General features: G+C 40.9%; 1 protein-coding gene across 1 annotated transcript in view; it reads right to left on the bottom strand.

Annotated features, from left to right (window-relative positions):
- HADHA (hydroxyacyl-CoA dehydrogenase/3-ketoacyl-CoA thiolase/enoyl-CoA hydratase (trifunctional protein), alpha subunit) overlaps window positions 1-23,538 on the bottom strand; it is a 29,955-nt gene extending 6,417 nt beyond the window's left edge. Inside the window, exons 1-13 of the mRNA XM_006767496.2 lie at window positions 23,369-23,538; window positions 16,432-16,473; window positions 16,268-16,338; window positions 14,088-14,221; window positions 11,935-12,073; window positions 10,649-10,768; window positions 9,929-10,031; window positions 9,194-9,316; window positions 8,615-8,733; window positions 6,808-6,864; window positions 4,793-4,902; window positions 4,226-4,360; window positions 1,410-1,581 (exon numbers count right to left, since the gene is read on the bottom strand). Coding sequence (XP_006767559.1) covers window positions 1,410-1,581; window positions 4,226-4,360; window positions 4,793-4,902; window positions 6,808-6,864; window positions 8,615-8,733; window positions 9,194-9,316; window positions 9,929-10,031; window positions 10,649-10,768; window positions 11,935-12,073; window positions 14,088-14,221; window positions 16,268-16,338; window positions 16,432-16,473; window positions 23,369-23,438 — 1,395 coding nt within the window. The 5' untranslated portion in view covers window positions 23,439-23,538. The remainder of the gene's footprint in view (window positions 1-1,409; window positions 1,582-4,225; window positions 4,361-4,792; window positions 4,903-6,807; window positions 6,865-8,614; window positions 8,734-9,193; window positions 9,317-9,928; window positions 10,032-10,648; window positions 10,769-11,934; window positions 12,074-14,087; window positions 14,222-16,267; window positions 16,339-16,431; window positions 16,474-23,368) is intronic.
- Between the last annotated feature and the right edge of the window lie 86 nt (window positions 23,539-23,624).

The following is a 23,624-nucleotide window of genomic DNA, read 5'->3' as shown; positions in this document are numbered from 1 at the left end:
TGGTACAGTGTCTAACGGTGGTGGAAAAATTCTTTATGAAGCACAAACCAATGTCTCCAAAGATGGCTGGCAAGAACTCTTCCCCTCTTGTCCATGTCCGCTGGTCCTCCCACCCAGGAGAAGTCTATTTCCCCTCCCCTGAATCTGAGCTGGCCTGTGACTTGCTTTGACCAATGGAATGCAGCAGAAGTGACTGCCAGTTCCAGGCCTAGCCTTAAGCCCAGTAGCTTCTGCATTTGCTCTCTTGGAAGGCAGCAGCCATGCTGTAGAGAAGTTCTGACTGACTGCTAGTGAGGGAGGCCACCAGCAGAGGGAGGCCACTGGGAGGCGCTCCAAGCAAGCTTTCCGCTGAATGCAGTCATATGAGTGACACTGAGTGAAACCACATGGTTAAGGACCAGCCGCCTCTAGGAAGCCCTATCCAAACTGCAGAACTGTGAATTGTTTTCACGTGGCTTGTCATATGGCGACAGAGGACTGAGACATGATGAAGACACTAAAGGGGACAACCAAGACAGTGAGAAGTTTGGAGAGAAGGATTGTGAAGAATGTCAAAGGAATGGGTTTAGACCAGGGGTGGGCAAACTTTTTGACTCGAGGGCCACAGTGAGTTCTTAAACTGGACCGGAGGGCCGGAACAAAAGCATGGATGGAGTGTTTGTGTGAACTAACATAAATTCAAAGTAAACATCATTACATAAAAGGGTACGGTCTTTTTTTTTTTTTTTTTTTAGTTTTATTCATTTCAAGCGGGCCAGATCCGGCCTGCGGGCCGTAGTTTGCCCACGGCTGGTCTAACTGTAGGCTAGTCTAGGCATCAGCTCTATCTCATGCCTGGATTACTGCCATTTCTTCTTTTCTGGGCTCTTTCTTTATATTACAAGTACTTGTTTTGTTTCTGTCATCCCATCTCAAGAACTGTGACAAAGAGCATTTGGGATAAAGACCAAAGCAGCCCAGCTGGCATGACTCAGTGGTATATATATATATATATATATATTTAAAAAAGCAGTATTTCCACAAAGCAGGCATTTGAATCCTGCCTGTTGAAATTGTTTCTCCGTATTTCCTTTGCTGTCTAGACCTGAAGAACTTCTGTTATGGCTTACTAAGTTAACCCAAAATGGCGAGAAATCTGCCTCTACTCCATGAGGTTATTTGTATGCTTGGGTGACTGAACTCCCATATATGGCTAACAAAACCTGTGCTTAGGATAATAAGCTACTTGATTTTCCTCCCATAGGACTTAGATTTGACATTTACAACATACCGCGTGCATGAGCGCACATAAAAACGTAGGCTTGGGCTCTTCATAAAAAGAACAATGAGTTTCCTGCAGTTCCTTAAACCCCGTATCTGTGTCCTCCACTCACTACACTAGGATTCAAGTACCCAGGCCCCTTACTTACCGCTTCTACTTCCTTCAGGACTTTGTGCTTAAGATTAATGTCCTCAAAAACAGCCTCAATCACCATGTCGGCCTTTTCAAAACCCTGGTAATCAAGCTGCCCAGTCAAGTTGTTGAAAATGAAGTCTCTTTCAAATGACGTTAGAGTTTTCTTCTTCACTTTATCGTTCAGTCTAGAAAAGAAAATTTCTAGTCAAAAGGGAAGAGTAGGAAACTAACATTTATTGACTGTCCATGGGCCAGAGAATATATTATGTTTTCCACCAACTCTGTGAGGTCTTATTCCCATTTTGAGGGAGCTGACTTGCTCAAAAAGACTCAGAGCGACTTGTGGTCAAAGAACTAGGTACCAGGGTACCTAGGGCACAAGGATTCCAAGACAGGTAACCCCCAAGTCCACATTCTTTCTCTTACAAGATGCCTCTCAGAGCCCAATTTACATAAACTGTATCATTCAGAAAACAGTTTTGCCATGAGGAGTAAACACAAATACTAGAATGGCAAAACTAAGAGCAGCTCTCAGCCAACCCATGTCCTAGACCATATGGCTTTATACTTGCTTAAAAATCATTTGGTTATTCTGTGTTTATAATTTTCTAGAGGACAGAGACCAAGAATTATTTCTTATATTCTTTTTTTTAAAAATATATTTTATTGATTTTCCACAGAGAGGGAGAGAGACAGAGAGTCAGAAACATCGATGAGAGAGAAACATCGACCAGCCGCCTCCTGCACATCCCCCACTGGGGATATGCCTGCAACCCAGGCACATGCCCTTGACCGGAATCGAACCCGGGACCCTTCGGTCCGCAGGCCGACGCTCTATCCACTGAGCCAAACCGGTTTCGGCATTTCTTATATTCTTAACCAACTTTCCAGTCAATACCTAGTAGCATATTGTATTGATCCCATAAAATATTAACGCAAGGTTTCTTCTTTCCCACTGAGAGATAAAAGGATTTCTGCTACTCAAACATTTATCTGATTATTTTTTACTAGAGGCCTGATGCATGAAATTCGTGCAAGGAGCTAAGCCCTTGCAGCCCCATCTTCGTCGGGAAGGTTGTTTGGCTGTCTAGTCTAATTAGCATATTATACTTTCATTATTATAGATTAGATTGCCAAGGAAAACAGGCTCTCTTAGGATTTCATCTGACTATACTTTCAGAATAAATGACCTAGAGTTTTCCTTTGAATGAAGAATGAAGCTAAAGCCCCTTCACTAATTTCCTTAACCAAAAAGAAAAATTAAAGCCACAAGGTAAGTTCAAAGAAGTATGCAAGTCTTAAAAGTATGGGTTCAAACCTCCTGGTTTCTGACAACCATGTCAGCAAATAATACAACTTGTCAGAGTTCAAGATATAATCAGTTGCTCTAATGCCAATGCCTAATGAAACTGAGGGAGGACAGGATCCATGTAGGTCCCAAGTCAGCAGTCTGGTGAGGGGCATTCACCGGAGCCTGGTGTTGCTAAGGCAACGGGAAACCAGGACACCTGGACCCAAAAGAGATCCAGGGAGGAAGCTGTTCCAGAGTAGCAGTTTCTCACTAGGTTACGATGAAATGTGTGGGGCGCCTGCAGGCTAGTCTAAGAGCGATGGTGATGTCTAGCACATGTGCTTTATTCTGCTCCAACTCCTGAATGGTACGTATGTAGCTGGTTTTTGAAGGTAAAGTTTTAGACGAGTATACTCGTCGATGACTGAAAAAAGAACATTTTGTGAAAACGTGTATACACGTTTCTGCCAGGGAAGGGGTTAAATCTGCCAGGGCCCTGGTAGCAATAGATGAGCTTCTCTGCAGAAAAGGGGTAAAAACATGCTTTAAGCTATCTAATCCACTTGAGAAACAAAAAAATGCTCACTCAGCTGAAAGTCACATGCAGGTATTCTAAGTGCAGCCAGCCTGTCCATTGCAGTGGAGCAGAGAACTGAGCTGAAACCAATTCCCATCTGGAGAGGCTGCTGCTCCACTATTCCCCTCTGCCCCTCTGCAAAACAGGCAGCAAGTGTGTGTGGGGAGAGGGTTAGGTGAGCAGAGGGAGAATAATATTTACTCTTTATTAATTCAGAGGTAAGATGGAGACAGTCTTATAAAGCCTCAGACACTGCGGAACCAAATCAATCAACTGCTTCTCCACAGTCACGCCAGTCAACAAGGCTCAAGAGTTCTGGTCCCAGTGCTACCTTCAATGTGCAGTGACTGGCATTTCCTCATTCCTAACCTCAGTTCTCTCCGCAAAGACAGACCATAACAATAAGCTATTACATGGAAACTATCAAATTCACTATTTTCAGTCTGATACCAAAGCACAAAATAAATGTCATTTTAAAATATCTAATAAAGATTTTTCTTCTGCACTCAAAGACTACAGAGTCTGATAATACTAATGGTTTATAATATCTGTGGCAACATGAAGGAAGGAATTAGCATTTCAAAATATCAGCCCTAGTTGGTTTGGCTCAGTGCATAGAGCCTCCACAGTTGGACGGAAGGGTCACAGGCTCAATTCCAGTCAAGGGCACGTACCTCGGTTGCAGGCTTGATCCCTGCAGGAGGCAACCAATCAATGCATTCCAAATTTATTCATTTCTCACACTGATGTTTCTCTGTGTGTCTCTCCCCCTCCCTTCCACTCTCTCTAAAAATCAATGGAAAAATATCCTCGGGTGAGGATTAACAACAACAAGATCAAAGGAAACACAGCTCAACTATGGAGCATCTAGTACTCACCATGTTCAGCAAAAAGGAATCAATGGTGGCAAAAAACCACTACAACCATTCTAACTCCTGGCAATGGCAGAAAGCAGGCTTACCCTTTGAACACTTGTTGCTGTCCTCGGCTCAGCCCGGTTAGCGTAGCATCTTTAAGTATAGTCTTTAGGCCCTTGTCCACAGAGACTTGGGCAATGCCAGCTCCCATCAGCCCTGCACCAAGAACAGCGAGGTTCCTGAAAGGCAAGGATAAAATGATTTCTAGTAAATAACTTTTAATCATTTCCGTAAAAGTAGGAGAATGCCCAAGTTATCACCCAATAAACCAACTAAAGCAGACACAATCATAAGGTATTTCAAATAATTATTTATAAAAATACACCTTTAATAAATGACTGATTTTCAAAGTTAAATTCAAAAATCCTTTAGGTCGACAAGAATTGGACTACCCAAGAAGATCGAATCATATTGATCTTCAATCATGCTGAGATCACTGAAAAGAAAGCCAAGAAGTTCTTGGTAGGAATAGGGATCTAATGTGCCCAGGACAGAGGCAGTTTATGGCAAGGTTGAAGACAGAAATCTAGCTCTGTGATATTCTTCGAAGACATCTACAAGCTTAGCACGTGGGGAAGTCCACAGGGCTTCCTGGGTAGAGTTTAACTTACTTAACCTCCTTCTGTGGTGTTCCAAATTTATTCTTCTTGCACAGGACCTGACCGTGGTACAGCCCTATCAAGGCCTTTGATTCTCTGGTCATCGCAAGCTCTCCAAATTTCTAAAATGTACAAAAGAACAAGGAAAAGTAGAACTTCACAGTCTCAGTGATAGGGATTCCTTCCGCGTGCTTTCTCTGGGGACCAGAGTAACACAGCAAAGCCACAGGTCCTCGGGGTCTCAGCGGTGCCTGTGCTGGCGTCTGTCTTTTCTTTACCCTTCTCATCTGCAGCACTTTCCGACTACTGCTTTCAAAGGTGTAGGATATAACTGAGCTCATTCACTACATTAGAGTCATGGTAGCCTTTTTTATGGTATTAGTGTGTCAGAGCCAAAATGGATCTTCATGATCATCTCAAGCAACCCTCTCAGCTTAAAGATAGGGAAGAGGAGACCCAGAGAAATTAAATGACCTTGTTCACAGTCACACTGCCTCGGAGTGGCAGAAATGGAACCTGAACCCAAGCAGTATGACTTTCAACTCCAGTTCTCTTGCCACTGTAGCAGGTGGCCCACACGGGACCTACCACTTTAAAAAGCATATTACCACTTATGGAGAACAAGTCTCAACTTAGTGGTGAGGAGCGCGAGCTTTAGAGTCTGGTCTGACAGAACGGGGTTTGAATCCTGGCTCTGCCATTTCTCAGTTGTGAAGCTTTCTTCATCCTTAAAATGGGAAAACGATGCCTCTTTTAACAGTATTGTGGGGATTAAATGAGAACACTAGTAAATGACTAGGGTCTCAATGTTGGCTATTGTCATCACCAATATCACTAGAATTTATTGTTATAATTACAAGGTTCCAAATAGTATTCCAAAGAAGGAATCCCTCTAACAAAGTTGCTATCATGTCCTCATAAAACATGAAACACTGTTCTACAGAATCAATGCTTTACTAATCTTGATTTAGCAGTGATTCAATAAACCAGTGATTTTCAAAGTGTGGGTAGAAATCCATCAGTGTTCATGAATTTAGTGGGTAGTGCTAAGTAGAATAGACAGGAAATACCTAGTACAACACATGCAGGGTGGACAATTATTGATGCATAAAATATGCTTCCATTTTACTGATGGAAGAGAATAAATCAGAAGTGCACTGCAGTAAGTACAGACATGTTTTCTCTGGAACTGTCTTAAGTTCTTCCCATACCTTTTGTCCTATTACCAAAGAGCAATCATTCTTCAATGATTGCTTAGAACTTACAAACAACCCAAACCACTGAAATTTGCCGTATCACCAACTCAGACAGTAAAAGGAGCGAGGCTGGTTCCTGTATCCCTTTCTCTTCTTTCATTTATTTTTTAAAAAAATTAATTTATTTTTTTCTTTCTCTTTTTTTTCTTAGTGGGTGCAAAAAAACATTTCCTTTCGTTTTCTAATTCAAAGTTTTATTGCTAGGCCCTAACAAGTAAGGACTGTACTTTTCTATCACTGTGTCATTTTATCACAATACAATCAGACTGACTTCAGAACAAAATGTCCAAACTATTCATTTGAAAGAATTGTAACTCTGCCCCTGCTCTTTCTTGTTATTCCTTTGTTATTGAGAGCAAGTTCAAACAGTTGGGGACCACCAAGTTTTCTTGCATCTACTTGCCTACTGAGATTAATCAGAAAAAATGGTAACCACTGGAGGAAATGTTTTGTTTTGTTTTTAAATATATTTTATTGATTTTTTACAGAGAGGAAGGGAGAGAGATAGAAAGTTAGAAACATCGATCAGCTGCCTCCTGCACATCCCCTACTGGGGATGTGCCCATAACCCAGGTACATGCCCTTGACCGGAATCGAACCTGGGACCTTTCAGTCCACAGGCCGATGCTCTATCCACTGAGCCAAACCGGTTTTGGCTGGAGGAAATGTTTTACTAGGCTTTGAATACTTTTTCTTTTTTCAGTTTTGTACATTTTCAGATCTTTGGTTTTCTTATATCTAATAAGCAAAAATCACAAGAAAAAACTTTACCTGAGATTCAGAGAGATAGCCAGCTTCTTTTCCTTCCTCAAGTCCAGTCTTGACCACCTAAAAAACATACAAAATACTTGTTCACTGTTGGAGTGGATTTATTCAGAGAAGGCTGAATAAAATTACTAGTGTTGTTAGTTTTTGTTTAAACACACACACACACACACACACACACACACATATTTCAAATTGATTTCAGAGAGAAAGGGAGAGGGAGAGCGAGATAGAAACATTAAGGATGAGAGAGAATCATTAATCGGCTGCCTCCTGCACACCCCTCTCTGGGGATTGTGCCAGCAACCCAGGCATGTGCCCTGACGGGGAATGGAACTGTAACCTCCTGGTTCACAGGTCGACGCTCAACCACTGAGCCAAGCCAGCCTAGTGTAGTTAATTTTTATTTTTAGCTTCTTTCTTCACTTATTTTAAAGAAAAGTTTATTTGATTTTTAAGGGAGAGTAACAGAGAGAAACATTGATGTGAGGCCAAAACATCTATCAGCTGTCTCCTGCACAACCCCTACTGGGGACTAAGCCCATAACCCGGGCATGTGACCCAACCAGGAATTTAACAGGGAACCTTTCAGTGACCAGGATGACACCCAACCAATTGAGCCACACTGGCCAGGGCTAGTGTTGTTAGTTTTTAAAGACTAGATTGGAGCTAACCCGTTCTATGTGCCATTAACCAGGAATCGAACCCATGGGCCTCCAGCATGCAGGCTGACACTCTAACCACTGGGCAACTGGCCAGGGCCAGAACAAATTTCTTAACTCATTATTGACCAACCTTCTGCAATCTAGCTTTGATCTGCCTTTCTGCAGACATCTCACTGTCCTCCTACAACACCTAATCTCAATGAAGTTCCTTGAAGAGCTTGGTGCTTCCCACCTTCTGAAACTTTGCTCAAAATGCCCACCTGACCTGGCCCCACTTTCCTTTCACCTACTCTCTACCCATTTCTCAGGGCTCAGGCCAAATCCTGCTCTTCCTGACCTCTGTGGTTCACAGTGATTACTCCCTTGTCTGAGCACTCAGCAGTTTTCCTCCGTCCCATGTATCTGGCAGTAGTCCTATGCTGCTCTATACTGCTTTGTAATGTCCCTCACACTGTGATCTGCCTTACCACATATATATGTCTAATCTCCCCAGCCCCGACTGTGAGATGAATGGAGGTAGGGGATTATGTTTCATATTTTATGTTCTTTGGTGTCTTCTACCCAAAATATATCTGTTGGCTAATCCATTCTCCAATTTTGAGGTCTTTAATTATACACTCTCTTAATCTCAGACTTTCCAGATCAGAGAGTTCTGTCTTAAAGTCTATCTTTAGGTAGAAGTTTCTTTAACCCTCTGATCATTTCTCCTATTCTTTGTTCTTTTCGGAACTTTCCTATATCATTACATCTCTTGTTTAATTATGGCAATGGGAAAGTCAGTGAGACACTGTAGGTACGGACAATGATTTTGACTAAGGATAGAATATAGCCATCAGTTTTGTTTCAACTCTATATAAATGCTCAATATTTTACTGGCCTTGATATATTGATATGACATAGGTTCCATCCTGGTTTATAAGTGACAGCTTTAAACTCATCAACTAATAAATATGCCTGGCACCTAGTATCCCCAAATATATCAATTTATATGAATCCTTATTTTTGTTAAGTACTTTAATAGCAGAATTAAGAACTTCTGTACTGGCATATATAGTCCAGAATGGCAATAAAGAGTATTGTGCTATTAAAGAATATTGTGCTATACAAAGGAGGAAAATATAAGAAATCTGAGAGGGGAAAAGACTCACGTCAATTATTTTCAGAGGTGCAGGATAGAGGCCTTTGGTCTGCTTTCGTACTTGTTCTTCCACCTTTTTGTAAACCTGTTGCCTGACAAATGGAATACCCATGGCGTACGATGTCAATCCTGTAAGGTAAAAAGCTTTTAGATACTTATTGGCAATAAGCATTTGTTAGTTTGTTCTGTAAACTCCATAAAAATTCAATAGCTCTAGCTATATGAAAGAACTGCTCTTTACTCTGATATGCAAAATCTACATTTCAACCTAAGCACAGCTTCAAACATAGCTTCATTATGTGATAAGTGCTTCAGCTGGGCACTGTAACAGTATTATATACACTGTTACAGAATTCTGTTGTATTAATGTTTAAAATGTTCCAAAATAAAAAGTTAAAAATAATGGTTTTAACTTACGAGTAGAAGGTTCAGAACTTGACCCTAGAGCAGAGTTGTTATATCCCTTAAGGTTAACTTTATGCTTCCAGAAAATAATGCATTTACCCTATCCTCACTTAAAATTTACTGCAAATAAAATTAAACTCCCTGGAAAGAAGCTTTGCCTTTATTCTTTAATAACAACACTCACTTTCCATCAATCCTTTGCTTCTCTTTAAAGATATTTTCTTATCAGCTAGTCCTTTGGCAAAAGTAACTGCAATTTCTTCTAGGTATTCAATTGTCCGTTCCTCTGGAGGTTTTATTCCTGGTCCTGCAAAAACAAACACAAGAGACTGGAATGCAAATCAAGTTTAGATGAGTCCCAGGTAGGCAAAAGCCTAGGCATGCCAAAGCCAAAGGCTCTAGCACCCACTTTCAGCATAGCTTTCCACGTCAGATCAGACACTGGTGGGTGCAGGAATCATGAACTATGCACTCACAGATGGGGAAACTGCAAATAGGACTAATTGTACTCTGACCACAACAAAATTAAACTAGAAATCCACAACAGGAGGATATCTGTTTATTTGTTTATTATTATTAATTTCAGAGAAGAAGGGAGAAGGAGAGACAGAAACATCAGTGATGAGAGAGGATCATTGATCGGCTGCCTCTTGCACACCCCTTTACTGGGGATCGAGCCTGCAACCCAGACATGTGCCCTGACCGGGATCAAACCGTGATCTTCTGGTGCATAGGTCAACACTCAACTGCAGAGCTATGTTGGCTGGGCAATATTATAATTTTTGAAAACTTCACTCTTCAGAATGATGACTCATTCCTTAAGAGTATGAGTTTCACTCTAATCAATATGCAAGATATTAACTCTTTAAGGAAATAAATAATTTCATAAGGCCCAACTCTGAGACATGCTAACACGTACCCAGTGGTTCCACCAATTGGTCAACCAATCCCATTTTCTTTGCTCTGTCCGCACGAATGTTTCTACCAGTCAGCATCATGTCAAAAGCAGCAGGTATACCCACCTAACATGCAAGTAAGGATCAGAACATAGGGGAAAAAATATCAGAGTGACAGTTACAGTTTACAAATCCTTCAACTGAGCAAAATAAATACTAAAGTGAGGAAAGGCTAACCACTGCTATTTATCAATCAGTTATATTTTATCTTATATTTTACATACTAATACACATTAGTGTATTAGGTAACTTCCGCAATCGGCTTCTTTTGGTTCTATACAATACAACAATGAGATCATCCAAATCAGGGGAAAGGTCTGCCTTTATATTTATCATGAAATATGACCCATGGATTTGCAAAACTGGTAAGATGTTACTATGCAGAGAAGGAGCTGATTAAATTATAAGCTTCAAAGAGGCAAGACATGTATCTTATTTATCTTTATCCTTCCTCAGGGACTAACAAAGAACCTCGATTAATAATTTTAATCCAAGAAACTGAAAAAATAAATTGAAAAAAAAAATACCAGGAAAAATCTGCTATTGATCCTAAATATTCGTATTTTATTTGATTTCTAAATCCTACAATGAATACCCAATACTATGCCTTTTGTATTACCAAAGGGGCACATAAGTACCAAAGTTCTGAAGTTCACAGTGAGGGGAGGGGGGTTTTAACTCACCATTTGGGGTAGCCTTTGTGTGCCTCCTGCTCCTGGTAAGATCCCCAGCAAGACTTCAGGGACACCTAATACTGTCTTTTTATCTTTTGTTGCTATTCTGTATTGGCATGAAATGGCAAGCTTCGAACAAATGAAAAGAAAATTGGAATGTTAGAAAATGTAATCTTATAACAGCTTAGGATCTGTGAGGGTCCAAAGATTACTTCTTTAGACCAGGAATGTGCCCACAGAATAAACTGTAATTTCTTAGGCTGGCATTTAATGCTTTCTACAATTTACCCTTCCAGCCTTATTTCATACTTTCCCCTAATTTAATAACTTCATTTTGGGCTGAAGATTTCCTTAAAAATCCGCTGAAAGCTATGGAAGCTCTCCATAGAAAAATGCACACGCAGTTGTACATGCAGCCCAGGTTAAGAAGCCTGTTACCCTACAGACTTCCTTTTCAATCAAGCAGTTCTACTTGTGATGTCCTCATAGGCTTCTCTTATCCCTTGTCTTTGCTCACACCTCACCGTATGTGGAATGCCCCCCACACCCCCTGTTGTGGTTAATCAAATTCTGCCTATCGTTTAGGACCAGGCACAGCTTTCCTTAATTAATTGCTGTGAAAGTGGCTAGCATAGAAGCCAGCATGTGAGAAATGCTCGATAAATATTCTTTTCTTTTCCCTTTCTTCTTTCCTACACGCTCTAATAAGCATCTCTTCTCTCAAATCTTTTAGTATTTACCACCTTTACTACTCACAAAGCACTTAAGCATGTATTATGCTTTGTGTATCTCAACTAGACTTTAGCTCATGAGCATGCATTGTACTTCTGAATCTTTGCCCTGCAAACTTTAACCAGGTTTTTACAGAAAGGAAGGGAGAGAGTCAGAAACATCGATGAGAGAGAAACATCGATCAGCCGCCTCCTGCACATCTCCCATGGAGATGTGCCCGCAACCCAGGTACATGCCCTTGACCGGAATTGAACCTGGGACCTTTCAGTCCACAGGCCAACGCTCTATCCACTGAGCCAAACCGGTTTCGGCTTAACCAGGTTTTTAGAATTGAAAGGCATCTAAGAGATCTAGCTGAAATCTTCTCAATTTATAAATGAAAACATCACACTTGGTTCACATGCTCTGTGTCATGAGATTAAGGATTAAAACAGATCCAGAAGTTTGATAACTAAAAAGAAAGCTGATTTTCTGAGAACTTTCCAGGCAAAAACTAGCCTATAAAAGTTTAGTGGGCGAGTCCTAACACTGGGCTAAACAGTGACTCTGTAATAAACCCATACCTCAAGTCCTCCTCCTAAGCAGGATCCACTGATGGCAGCCACAACAGGTTTTGCAGACTTCTCAAGTTTCTCAAACATTTTCTGTCCTTCTTGTGAAAGCCGCATTACCTCTTGAGGGGTCTTGCAAGCGGCTATCATGCTGCAGTAAACATGAAAGCCAAGAACAGAAAAAAATCAAAGATGAAACTGTAGCCCACTTTGTTAAATACTTCATCTACTATATCCTCAATCCTATCATATATCAATGTGTGGTGGTGAATCTTTAAATACTCACAAGTTTAAGTATGGATCTGCCTCAGACAGCACTAATATCAGTGACATCGTCTCTCTAAAAAGAGGGTTAAGTTTCTGGATCCAGAGAACATGAAACAAAACATGTGGCACAATTTTCACTTCAATAGCTAATCATTAGATTACAAAGCACTGAACATGAGAAAAATCATCTTCTAGTAAATATTTCCACTATGAGGTAGCTTTCAGATTAAACAGCAATCAAAATGGCAGGGGAAAAAAAGCTTTCAAGTTGTTTAGAGGGATCTAAAATCTTAAATAGATCCCCTAACGATCAAAAAAGGTCTGCTGCAATAATGTAAACCACGCCCTTTAATTTTAGTTTGTTTCATTTCCTACTTACTTTTTTCTGATCACATTTAAGTTGTGAATTCTGTACTTCTGACCAAAGACAACTATTTTTCTTTCATTTTATATGCTGGGAATTGCTCAACTAGCCTTATGGAAGCCAAAAGTATTTTCTTATGGATGTAGCTAGTTACTGCCAGGTATAGTGGTGTCTCACTAGTCTCAAATAACTGAACTAGGAAACAAAGCACTCAATACACATAATCTTTTCCTAAAAAATAAACATTAAACAGAATATTTATAAATTTTTAGTTACACAAAAAATGGATACACAATGTTACAGCAAGGTTTAAAAATATACAAACACCTTAAGTGCAAATTATTAAGCCTATAATAATGGCCAATATTGCCCAAAGCACAAAGAATAATAAATACCCCTATTTTGACAGAATTAACTGTTCACATTTTTTTAATATATATATTTTTTATTGATTTTTTACAGAGAGGAAGGGAGAGAGATAGAGAGTTAGAAACATCGATGAGAGAGAAACATCGATCAGCCGCCTCCTGCACATCTACTACTGGGGATGTGCCCACAACCCAGGTACATGCCCTTGACCAGAATCGAACCTGGGACCTTTCAGTCTGCAGGCCGACGCTCTATCCACTGAGCCAAACCAGTTTCGGCAACTGTTCACATTTTAACCCATTAAACTAACACTAAGATATAATTTCTTCTGCTTATACTGTATATGTTTTAAAGAACTGTAAACAAGTTTTACAGGTATACAATCTACCACTTAAAAAAAGAAAGTTTTAGTTGCATCAATAAAGCTCCCTTTGACAACCTCAAGTCCTACCAGCCACTTCATTTACCCTGAAACAACCATTTTCATGTTTGTACTGTATCCTTCCAGAGCAACTACTTATCTGTGTCCACAAAAAATATAACGAATATTTCGTGTATGGTTTAAAAACATTTACATAAACTATATATACTGTAGGAAACATTCAACAACTTGCCTTTTATTTCTAACTTCACATTATGTTTTTGAGCTCTAATATTATGTTGTGGATCTAGTTAATTCCTTTGAACTGTTTTGTAGTATTTTATCATGTGAATATTTCACATTTTAATTATCCATTTTCCAAATGACTGACATTTAGCTTGTTTCAAATTCTATTTTAAACTATACAGAACTGAACATCCTTGTGCATGGGCTCTTAAACATAAGGGTGGGATTTGTCTAGCATATATACCTAGAAGAGGCATCATTGGATTTTATGGTACATGCATTTTCAATTTTACTAAATGCTGCCAATTGCTCTCCAACTGTACAACTGGCATTCCAATTAGTAATATATTAACTTTCTCATTTCTCCAAGGGCTTGCTAACATGATAATTTTCAAACTTTTAAATAGCATCTCATTGTTAGCTTAATTTTATAATATTTTTATTCTACTGAGGTAAGAATTTGAACTGTTTTCAACTGCTTTAAGAAAAGGCTATTTTTAGTCTTCCATGGCTTAAGCAACAAGCCCCTCTTTTTAAATCAGCTCTAATAAAACTTACTTGATATCAGCACCTGCAATAAAGCAGCCCGGCTTTGATGAGATAAGGACAGCACTTCTGACTTGATCACTAGCCCAGATTTCATTCATTACTTCAATGAACTCTGCTTGTAGTTCTTTATTCAGTGTATTTACCTGCCAAAGAGAAATACATATAAATCCAAGGGTGTAAATTTGAAGAACCAGATGTGCAAGTCACTATCAGGTGCTATTTTGATGGTAGAAAATATGTTTATCCACCAGAAATATACTGCTAGAAGCAAGAAGGGGAGGCAGGGTTTCTTATAAAAAAACCAAATACCCTGTAGTTTTCTATTCAGTCAGCTATAAGCATACCACCCTTTAAAAATAGGTCTACTCAGCCTGCCTGATAAGTCTACAAACATTTCTGACATGGAAAAAATTTATATAACATTAAGGAAAAAAAGAATCAAAATTAGATACATAGTATGATCTTAATTTCATAAACACGGTTGAAACTGGATGAAATGTTAACAGTAGTTATTTTTGGGTTTGGAATATAAATAATTATATTTTCTTTATACAGACAGTCCTTGGGTTACATCCGATTCGACATACGTCATTTCATGGTTACGTTGCCATCTTCCATTTATTTATAAAAAAAAAAAAAGTTCCGGCATTTTGACATATGTGCTTTATGTTTTTTATTATTTATTTACCACAAGTAAAGGTCAGGAATTGTTATCTTTCTTTTAAATTTCTTTTTACTGTTTCACTTCATGACTGCTGTGTGTGTGCTCCATGTGAGTGACGTAGGTGCTTATGTAGGTGGGTTCCAACTTATGGCGAAAATTGCGTTTTGTTGCACCGGAGGAATGGATCTCTGACATAACCCGAGGACCTACTGTAGTTTTAAAATTTCCTACAAAAGCTTGCTGGATCGGTTTGGCTCAATGGATAGAGCATCGCCTGTGGACTGAAGGGTCCCAGGTTCGATTCCGGTCAAGGGCATGTACCTATGTTGTGGGCACATACCCTGCGGGGGGTGTGCAGGAGGCAGCTGATCAATGTTTCTCTCTCATCAATGTTTCTAACTCTCTATTCCTCTCTGTAAAAAGATCAATAAAATATATTTTTAAAAAAATTCCTACAATAGCCATATGTTATTTTTTGTGCTCATGAAAAATGTTCAACTTAGAAAATTCTGAAAAAATATCTTAAGTTTGAATCACTGGTCAGTGAGTGCGAAGATTTACTCTAGAGATGGGAACTATCTCCTGTTTTCCTTAATTTGTGATAGTTCATTGCTTCCCTCTAGGTCTTCCTATTGCATCTGGGCTTCTGGTAACAAGATTTCTGAGTATAAAACCTATACACCAATTTTAGATGGGGGGAAAACCATGAGCTCCTGCAATAAAGCTCCTCTTGGCAAAATACTGGATTAATGCTGTCTGCTTTGTTGAAGTTGCCCAAAACAAATAAAGCTCCACTTTGAACAGAACTTGACCTCCAATATGTGAATAGCACAAAGTCATTCACATCCCTCAGGAAGCTTAACAACCACATTTAACCCAGCTAACTTATAGATAATAACTAATGTCAAGCAGGTAATGAAGAAACCAGATTCAATAACCTCATAGTTAAGATGGGTAGTTTGATTCTTATAAACAAAGCTTGTATTTTGGTCCTTATCTAATAAGTCATCATTCTACACTATGACAGAAGGCTAGTTTTATTAATCCTTGATGGTAATCTGACACCTAGGTTAACTAGAAAGAATTCTTTTTAAAAAAATATATATTTTTATTGATTTCAGAGAGGAAAGGGGAGAGAAAGGAAGAGAGAGAGGTACAGAGAGAGAAACATCAATGATGAGAATCGTTGATCGGCTGCCTCCTGCATGCCCCCTACTGGGGATCGAGCCCGCAACCTGGGCATGTGCCTTGACTGGAATCAAACCCGGGACCCTTCAGTTCGCAGGCCGATGCTCTAGTCACTGAGCCAAACCAGCTAGGGCAATGAGAAGGAATTCTTGAATAAGGACCTCTGCTTCAGAAAACTCCATTCCTTGGGCAACTTGTCCAACTAACTAATTTAACTATCAAAAGTGTAAATTTATATGATAAGGTTACTGCCAGATTGGTGGATTTCTTTCCCATTCAAGACTGGATTCACGAATGTAGTTAGTAGAAATAAACTGCAGCAAGTTAAAGTAGGTACCTTTGAATTGGGTGAGTTAATTCGAATAACTGCCACATCCTCTTTGATTCCATAGTTAATATGGGTTCTGGCTAAAAGGAGAAGAAAAATTTATTTGTAAACAGTTTTATTGCAAAATAAATCTGAAAAGCGATGTAAACATGATAACAAGAAATTAACCTTACCCAGCAAAGCAGAGGACCCTGTAAAGTTGCGGGAAATATAACCTATAAGAAAAAGGAATTTCAAAATTAATTATTTTACAAAACAGCATTTCTGTAGTACCTGTTAGATATAACAAAGCTGGAATTTATAACGACAAAAAAAACAAAATTAGAACAACGTGTTCTAGGCTATTATTGTGACCACTACCATATCTTTTTTTTTTTTTTTTCCAAATTACCAGGCCATATGATTATCTGGGTACTAAATGTGGGAGGTGGAAGAATAGCTCCTTAAAAATGCCCACGTCCCTAGTAACTGTGAATACGTTAGGTTACATGGCAAAGGGGAATAAAGGCTGCACATGGAATTAAGGTTCCCAATGAGCTGACCGTAACATAGAAGATTATCCTGGGTTATCCAGTTGGGCCCAATGTAATCACAAGAGGGAAGAGAGAGGCAAAGAGAACCAGAGAGATGGCAGCATGAAAAGAACTTGGTCCCATTTTGCTTGGTCCCATTTTTTGCTGGTCAAGAAATGCAGGCAGCCTCTAGAAAAGGCAAAGAATAGATTCTCCCTTCCAGCACCCAGAAGGAAACAGCCTTGCCAACACCATTGGTTTTAGCCCAGTGAGACTCATTTCTGACACAACTGTAAGAGCAAAAATTAGTGTTTGTATTGTTTAAGGCACTAAGTTTGTGGAAATATGTTATGGCAACAACAGAAAATGCATACACTAAGAAATAAGTTATCTACAAAACAATCTGTAATGTCAGTTCCAAATGTATTCCAAATATATCTCAGCCATGTTCCTCAGCCACATCTGCTTACATTTCTATGGATAGATGGAGTTTCCAATGTTATCAAATCAAGGGGCACTAGTGAATATCTATAATAATAAAAGGGTAATATGCTCATTGGACTGGACGTCATTCCGGACATCCTTCCTGACGAAGCCAGGGCTGGAGGGAAGCCAGCCGGGGTCCCAGGTGCCTGCGGGTGGCCCAGGAGAAGCCAGCCTGGGTCCTGAGTCCCGGGTGCCTGCCGGCGACTGGAGGAGGGAAGCTGGTGCCGGCAACCCAGGTCCCAGGTGCCGGAGGGAAGCCGGTGCCAGCAGCAGGGGGAAGAAGGTCTACTCTTGCACAAATTTTCGTGCATTGGGCCTCTAGCTATAAATAAGAGCCCACATCACATGTTATTTTCAGCCCTTCTCACAGAATAAGTCTATAGGGCACGCCGCCAAGAATACCCCTACCTTGGGGATATCAAAGACCAGCTATTCTTCCTCCTTCCCAAACACTTCACTAGTTGAGGCTCTCCAGCATGATGATATGATCTTTTGAGCAAAAGCCATCACAACAGAAGTCCCAACAGAGGGTCTTTCAATTTGGACTCCGGACAGAAATAAGGAACATTGGGGAATTCTAGGCAAAAATTCCAAGTTATTCTGGGCCTTACCCTGCCTCCTTTCTAGCATTAAACACTCACCTTTGCCCTGCTCTTATCCAAACACCTTGCTATAACCAAGCTGTTCTGGAGGCTAGCACAGGGTCAACATCCCTTAATTATAACTTCCAATTTATTTATTCTTTTTAATCCTCACCTGAGGATATCTTTCCACTGATTTTTACAGAGAGTGAAGAGAGAGGGAAAGACAGAAAGAAATATCGATGTGAGAGAAACACATTGATTGGTTGCCTCCTGCACATGCCTGGGCCCGGGAGGAGCCTGCAAGCAAGGTACGTGCCCTTGACTGGAATCTCCGAACCCGGGACCCTTCGGTCTGCAGGCCGACACTCAGTCCACTGAGCCAAACCAGCTAGGGTACCACTTTCAATTAAAAAAACAAAACAAAACACCCTGCTCTTTCTTCCCTTGTTTTCATATTAATGACCAACCACATTTCCTATGCACCTCTAACTCCTTACTCCTCTCCCTACCTACATCTTCCAAGTTTTGTCCGATAATCTTAGAAAAAAGTTTTATCTGGGTTTAAAAATAACATATTTTCTACGTGGTTTAGAAACAAACTTTAGAACCATACCCAGTTTCCGAGTAAGAATGGTCTACATTTGACCAGAAGTAGCGACCCTTCTGGAGTGAACTATTACACATAAGACTATTCAAATATCCAGCTGAAGTGGGATTCACTTGGCAGTATTGAAAAGTGATTCCAGAACTATGTTAGGTATTAGAATCAGGTGGGGAGGCTCAAATATACCCAAAAATTCTTGAGTGACAGACAACCTGGAATCGCGGAATCAGAATTTAAAGGGGCTGAGCTTCAGCATCTGCATTTTTTAACAAGGTAACCGAAGTATACAGCAAACATATGGGCACATGGGAACCAGGGATGTGAACCCACTGGTGGTGGAGTGGGTTAGGAGAGGACCATAAACAGTGGCCAAGGATCTTGCTGGTTTGAAGGCAAAGGAATATATTATTGAAAAAGAAAAGAAAACTGTGTAGATGGTGCCAGAACCACAATGGGGTGACCTCTGGTTTCATTTGAATTTCTTCTTTAAGCAATCCAAGTCAGCTGCTAGTGTAAAGACAAAGGGAGACAAAAGACTTGGGCTGAATCATCAGGTTTATAATTTACTAGTTGAATGGCCATGAACAACTCTTTTAGTGCATTTCAGTGTTCTCATAGATGGAAGTAAAATGATGCAACGATTATAAAAGTGCGTGTAAGTCAAAGTGCTACACCAAGTAAATTAAGAGAAGCCAGCTATCTCCTCAATTCCTTGTGCTTCTACTTCTCTAACGATACACTTCCCTTCTTTGCTTTTCCATCATTTGAAATCTATCATCTGTATTTATCACTCTTCCTTCTTTATATTTATATCATGGCTCCAACCTTTTCCACAATGCCTTATTTTGAGATTCCATCTTACAAACGATCTTTCTCTTCTCTGCTAAAATTTTTTATCTTTATTAACTATTGTTTTGTTCTCTAATCATTGCATCTGTAGCAGGTGCTTCCCCAACTAAACCGTAATCTCTTCCACCATCAGCTCACAGTCATTTTTCATTCAGCAAAAAATTTACTGTGGCCTACCAAACGCCACACATTCTAGGCACTTGGAGTAAACAAAGACAAAAATCCCTGTCTTTGTGGAGTTTACATTCTATGGCAGCAGGTGAAACAATATCTAGGAAGAATTAATTCTCAGTAGAGAAAAATAAGAGGTGAGAATTCGGCTGGTATAAAAACGAGTTTGCCTATAAAGTACAAATTCCAGTGGGAGGGGAGCTTAGGAATAGGCAGGTCTAGCTAAATAGGGTAAAGTGGATTAGAATGGGGAACGAACTGGTTGGGAACGCACAGTGGGAGGGATAAATACAGACAGACAAAAAAAGAAAAAAGAAACAAAAAAAGAAACAAACATGTAAATAAGACAGGTGGTGCTCATTAGCTTACAGATTAAACCATTTTAAACTCTTACCCACTAATCTACCTTTGCTGCACACACACCTATAAGCATATACGCAAAACCTCCTCTAAATTAACCCAGACAAAAAGCTGAGAAAAAGTAGTACACGTTAAAAAAAAATCTGGAAAAGAATTCCAAACCACAGTCAACGAAATCAAGTGGGAGTACAAGGCAGCTTTGCTTTTGGAATCCAGCCTTACCTACTACCTAATCATCAGAGCTTATGTCAGAGCCGCCGGGTGAACTTTAGCCTATATTCTACTAAGCCAGCAAAAGAGAGAGAAACCTTTGTCCCACTTTTTAACCATTTTAATAATGTAACTCAAAAAAGATACCTACAAGATCTGAAACTATAGCAGTGGAGAAAGTTGGATTGTGCTAACACAAATTTCAATATGAAAATGTTACACTGGTTGTAACAACAGGTTTTCTCAATAGTCAAAGGGAGAGGGTCAAGAAAGAGAAAAAATAAAGAAAGGGATAGAACTAAGGATGTGAGAGTCAAATTTAAATATACACCATCTTCTAAAGTATTTGCCTTTAATCCATTTCCTGTGAAATTATTTGACCATTTACATAATTGGGGATTTAGATTTAGGGTAGGTATGGAAATTAAACAAGATACTTTGGTCCAGATGTGATTTTTCATTAGATAGTTATATTCAGAACTAGAGGCCTGGTGCACAAAAATTCATGGGGGGGGGAGGGTTGTCCCTCAGCTGGGCCTGCGCCCTCCTGCAGTCTGGGAACCCTCAGGCAATGTCCGACTGACGCTCTCCATGGGAAGTGGGCCTAAGCTGCAGTCTGGCCTCCCTCTGCAAGAGGCGACTAGCAGGCTGATCAGGGGATAGCACCGGCTGACAAGCGGCTGACCCCTCCCACTATTGCACCACCACTAGTGGCCTCCCTCTGCTAGCAGCTGGCCCTGTCCCCCAATCACCCCTCTGGCACCTGACTTGGCTGGCCTGGCATCACCCACTCGCCAGCCCCACCCCCTGACAACTGGTTGTTCCAAGGTTTGGTCAATTTACATATTAGGCTTTTATTATATAGGATTATAGCACTTGTAGAGAAGGAATGGTTTAAAACTCCAAGAATTAGCGCAGCCAGCATGGCATGCAGGAGGCAGCCAATTAGTGATTTTCTCTCATCGTTGGTGTTTCTATCTCTCTCTCCCTTCCTCTCTGAAATCAATAAAAAATATATATTTTTAAAAAATAATAAAAAATAAAACTCCTAGAATTACAAATCAGTTTCAAGAGATTTTAATCACCTACCAGGAAATGTCATAATCTCATTACAACTTGCACAGACTTGTAGGATGAAGGACTCTACTGAGTCTAGGTGGCAATCCACTGTGTAGGTAAATTTAAATTCACTTTCTAGACATTTTTTCAAATAACTAGAGGCCCGGGGAATGAGATTTGTGCATGGGTAGGGTCCCTAGGCCTGGCCAGCAACCAGGGCCAATCTGTGGGGCAACCAGCAGGACAACTGGGGGGGCCCCCGCTGGCACCCAACTTGGCTGGCCTGGTGCTGCCCGATCGCTGGCCCTGTCCGCCACTGCCACCTCCAGTCGCTTCCCTCTGTGGGGCGACTGCGGGCCAATTGGGGGGGCGGGGGAAAAGGGGTCCCCTGCTAGCACCCGCCTTGGCTGGCCTGGGGCCTGCGGGCTGGGGGCAGCTCCTGCATTGAACATCTGCCCCCTGGTGGTCAGTGCACGTCATAGGGACCGGTCATTCCTCTGTTCAGTCGATTTGCATATTAAGCTTTTATTATATAGGATGAGCCAGTTTCTTACTTGTGAAAACATAATGCAAATATTTATATGTGTATATATTTCTATGTTAAAATATAAAAAAACTAAGCTTGTAACGTTTAATTATACATGTAACATGTAAAAATTATTTTAAGAATTCTCAGATATACAGAACCACAGTTTCTCAGGGCAGAAGTTAGTTAATAGCTAACATTTACTGAGCACGTACTCCATAAAAAACTGCTTTACATCTAGAATAACTCCTTTAAAGCTCACAAGGTGAGATTATTCTTTGTTTTACTCCCAAGGTCATCAGAGCGTAAAAGGCAGAGCCAGAATGAAATCCAAACTCCTCTGTCATACTTTCTCATTTCAAAGTAAATCCATAGTCCCAACCATTCATTTTACAGTTGAAGAAAATAAAACCCATTACATTAAGGTATTTGGCCAGTCACACAGGTAGTGACTAGAAAACACATGACTTAATTATCAACTCAAGTGTTATACCCACTGCTAATCCATAAGAAGTACCTTAAAACCAATGCAAATGCAGGTTAAAAAATATACATTCAATTTTTCTACAGTGTTAAGCAATAAATGTGGAAAACAGGAAACAAAACTCTAGGGTAACATGGCCAAATACTAACAGTATCTATGTGGTGAACAGTAAGAGGATGGATGGTTCTTTCCTCTTAATCCCTTTCCCCAATCGTTATATTTCAATTTTGTTATTGTGATTGGCGCATACCCACACAGGCGTGTGCGTGTGCACACACATACACAACACACACACACACACACACACACACACAGCTGTCCTGTGCAGACTAAAAACGGTGGCTGAAATAAGAAAATAGTAGAGAGAAAAAAAAGGTTCAATCACTCAAAATTAATCCCTTAAAGTAAAGGGAAACTCCAGCTACCTGTCTAAAATCAGCATTCTACCCCTGTGATTAGGGAGGACGGCACAATGCAAATGAAATCTCTCGTGAAATCATCAGCACACAATGAGAAAAGTTAGTCACATTTCAGCTTACAGATCTGACATGGAAGGAAAACGCTTGAATTTCCACAATTACCCACTTTTACCCTTTTCATTGCCAGCTTGGAGAAAGACAAAGCGAATGAAAGCTAACAGGGTGTCTATCACATTTTATCCCATAAGATGCACGTGTTGGCGTTATTTTTAAAATATTTCTTATAGCCGGTTGCAGAACCTCCCCCTTGAAATTCAACACGGTGGGATTATTGAACGGCAACGGCTGAGCTCCCTATTAAAAGGTGTAAAAAAGGCTGGCGAATTCTGTCCAAGCAGCTTTTAGGGTAGCTCTTGGTACGGGCGAACTGTCGTGGAGACACAGAGGCGTGACCGACCGGAGTGTCCCGGTCCTGGACCCCCCAGTCCGGTAGGGCAGGTTCAAGGCCGCCGTTACAGGAGGTGAGAGGGGCGTGAGCCCGGACGTGCGGCGGGGAGACGCGCGGCAAGTGCCAGGCCGGTGCTCAGGACTCGGGAACGTTAGAGGTTACGGAGCCTGAAACCCGTACTGGGCTCGGAGTCATGAGAGAGGAAGTGACAGTCCTTTCCCAAGGACACGGGAGACCGGGTCGCAGGGCAGCATCTCCCCTGCCCCCTCCCTAACCCAGGGCTGGGGCCCCGGGCGGGGTCAGGGAGGGGGCAGCGAGTGGGGGACGCAGGTCCGAGGCCGCCCTAGTCTCCGCAGACGTTATACCCGGGGTCCGGGGCACCCTCAGCCAGGCCTCACCTGAGCAGTGGAGCGTCCTGGAGGCATTTGTGAAGCGTCTGAGGCAACCGATTGCGCGGGAGGCCACCATCTTGAGCAGAAGAGGACGAAAGTGGAAAGAGCTTCAAGTGCTAGGGGGCCAGGCCCAAGACTTTTCTTTCCCGCAGCCCAGCCCCGGGAAGGCGCCCGATGCATTGCCTGACTAAAATCCCGACGCTGAGTTGCCGCAGGCCCCTTAAACCTGCCCTTCGCTCCAGGATAAGGGGACAAAAAGGAC

The sequence above is a fragment of the Myotis davidii genome, unplaced genomic scaffold (genome assembly GCF_000327345.1).
Source record: "Myotis davidii unplaced genomic scaffold, ASM32734v1 scaffold238, whole genome shotgun sequence".
Classification (NCBI taxonomy): Eukaryota; Metazoa; Chordata; class Mammalia; order Chiroptera; family Vespertilionidae; genus Myotis; species Myotis davidii.
This window is presented reverse-complemented; position numbering and strand designations above follow the sequence as displayed.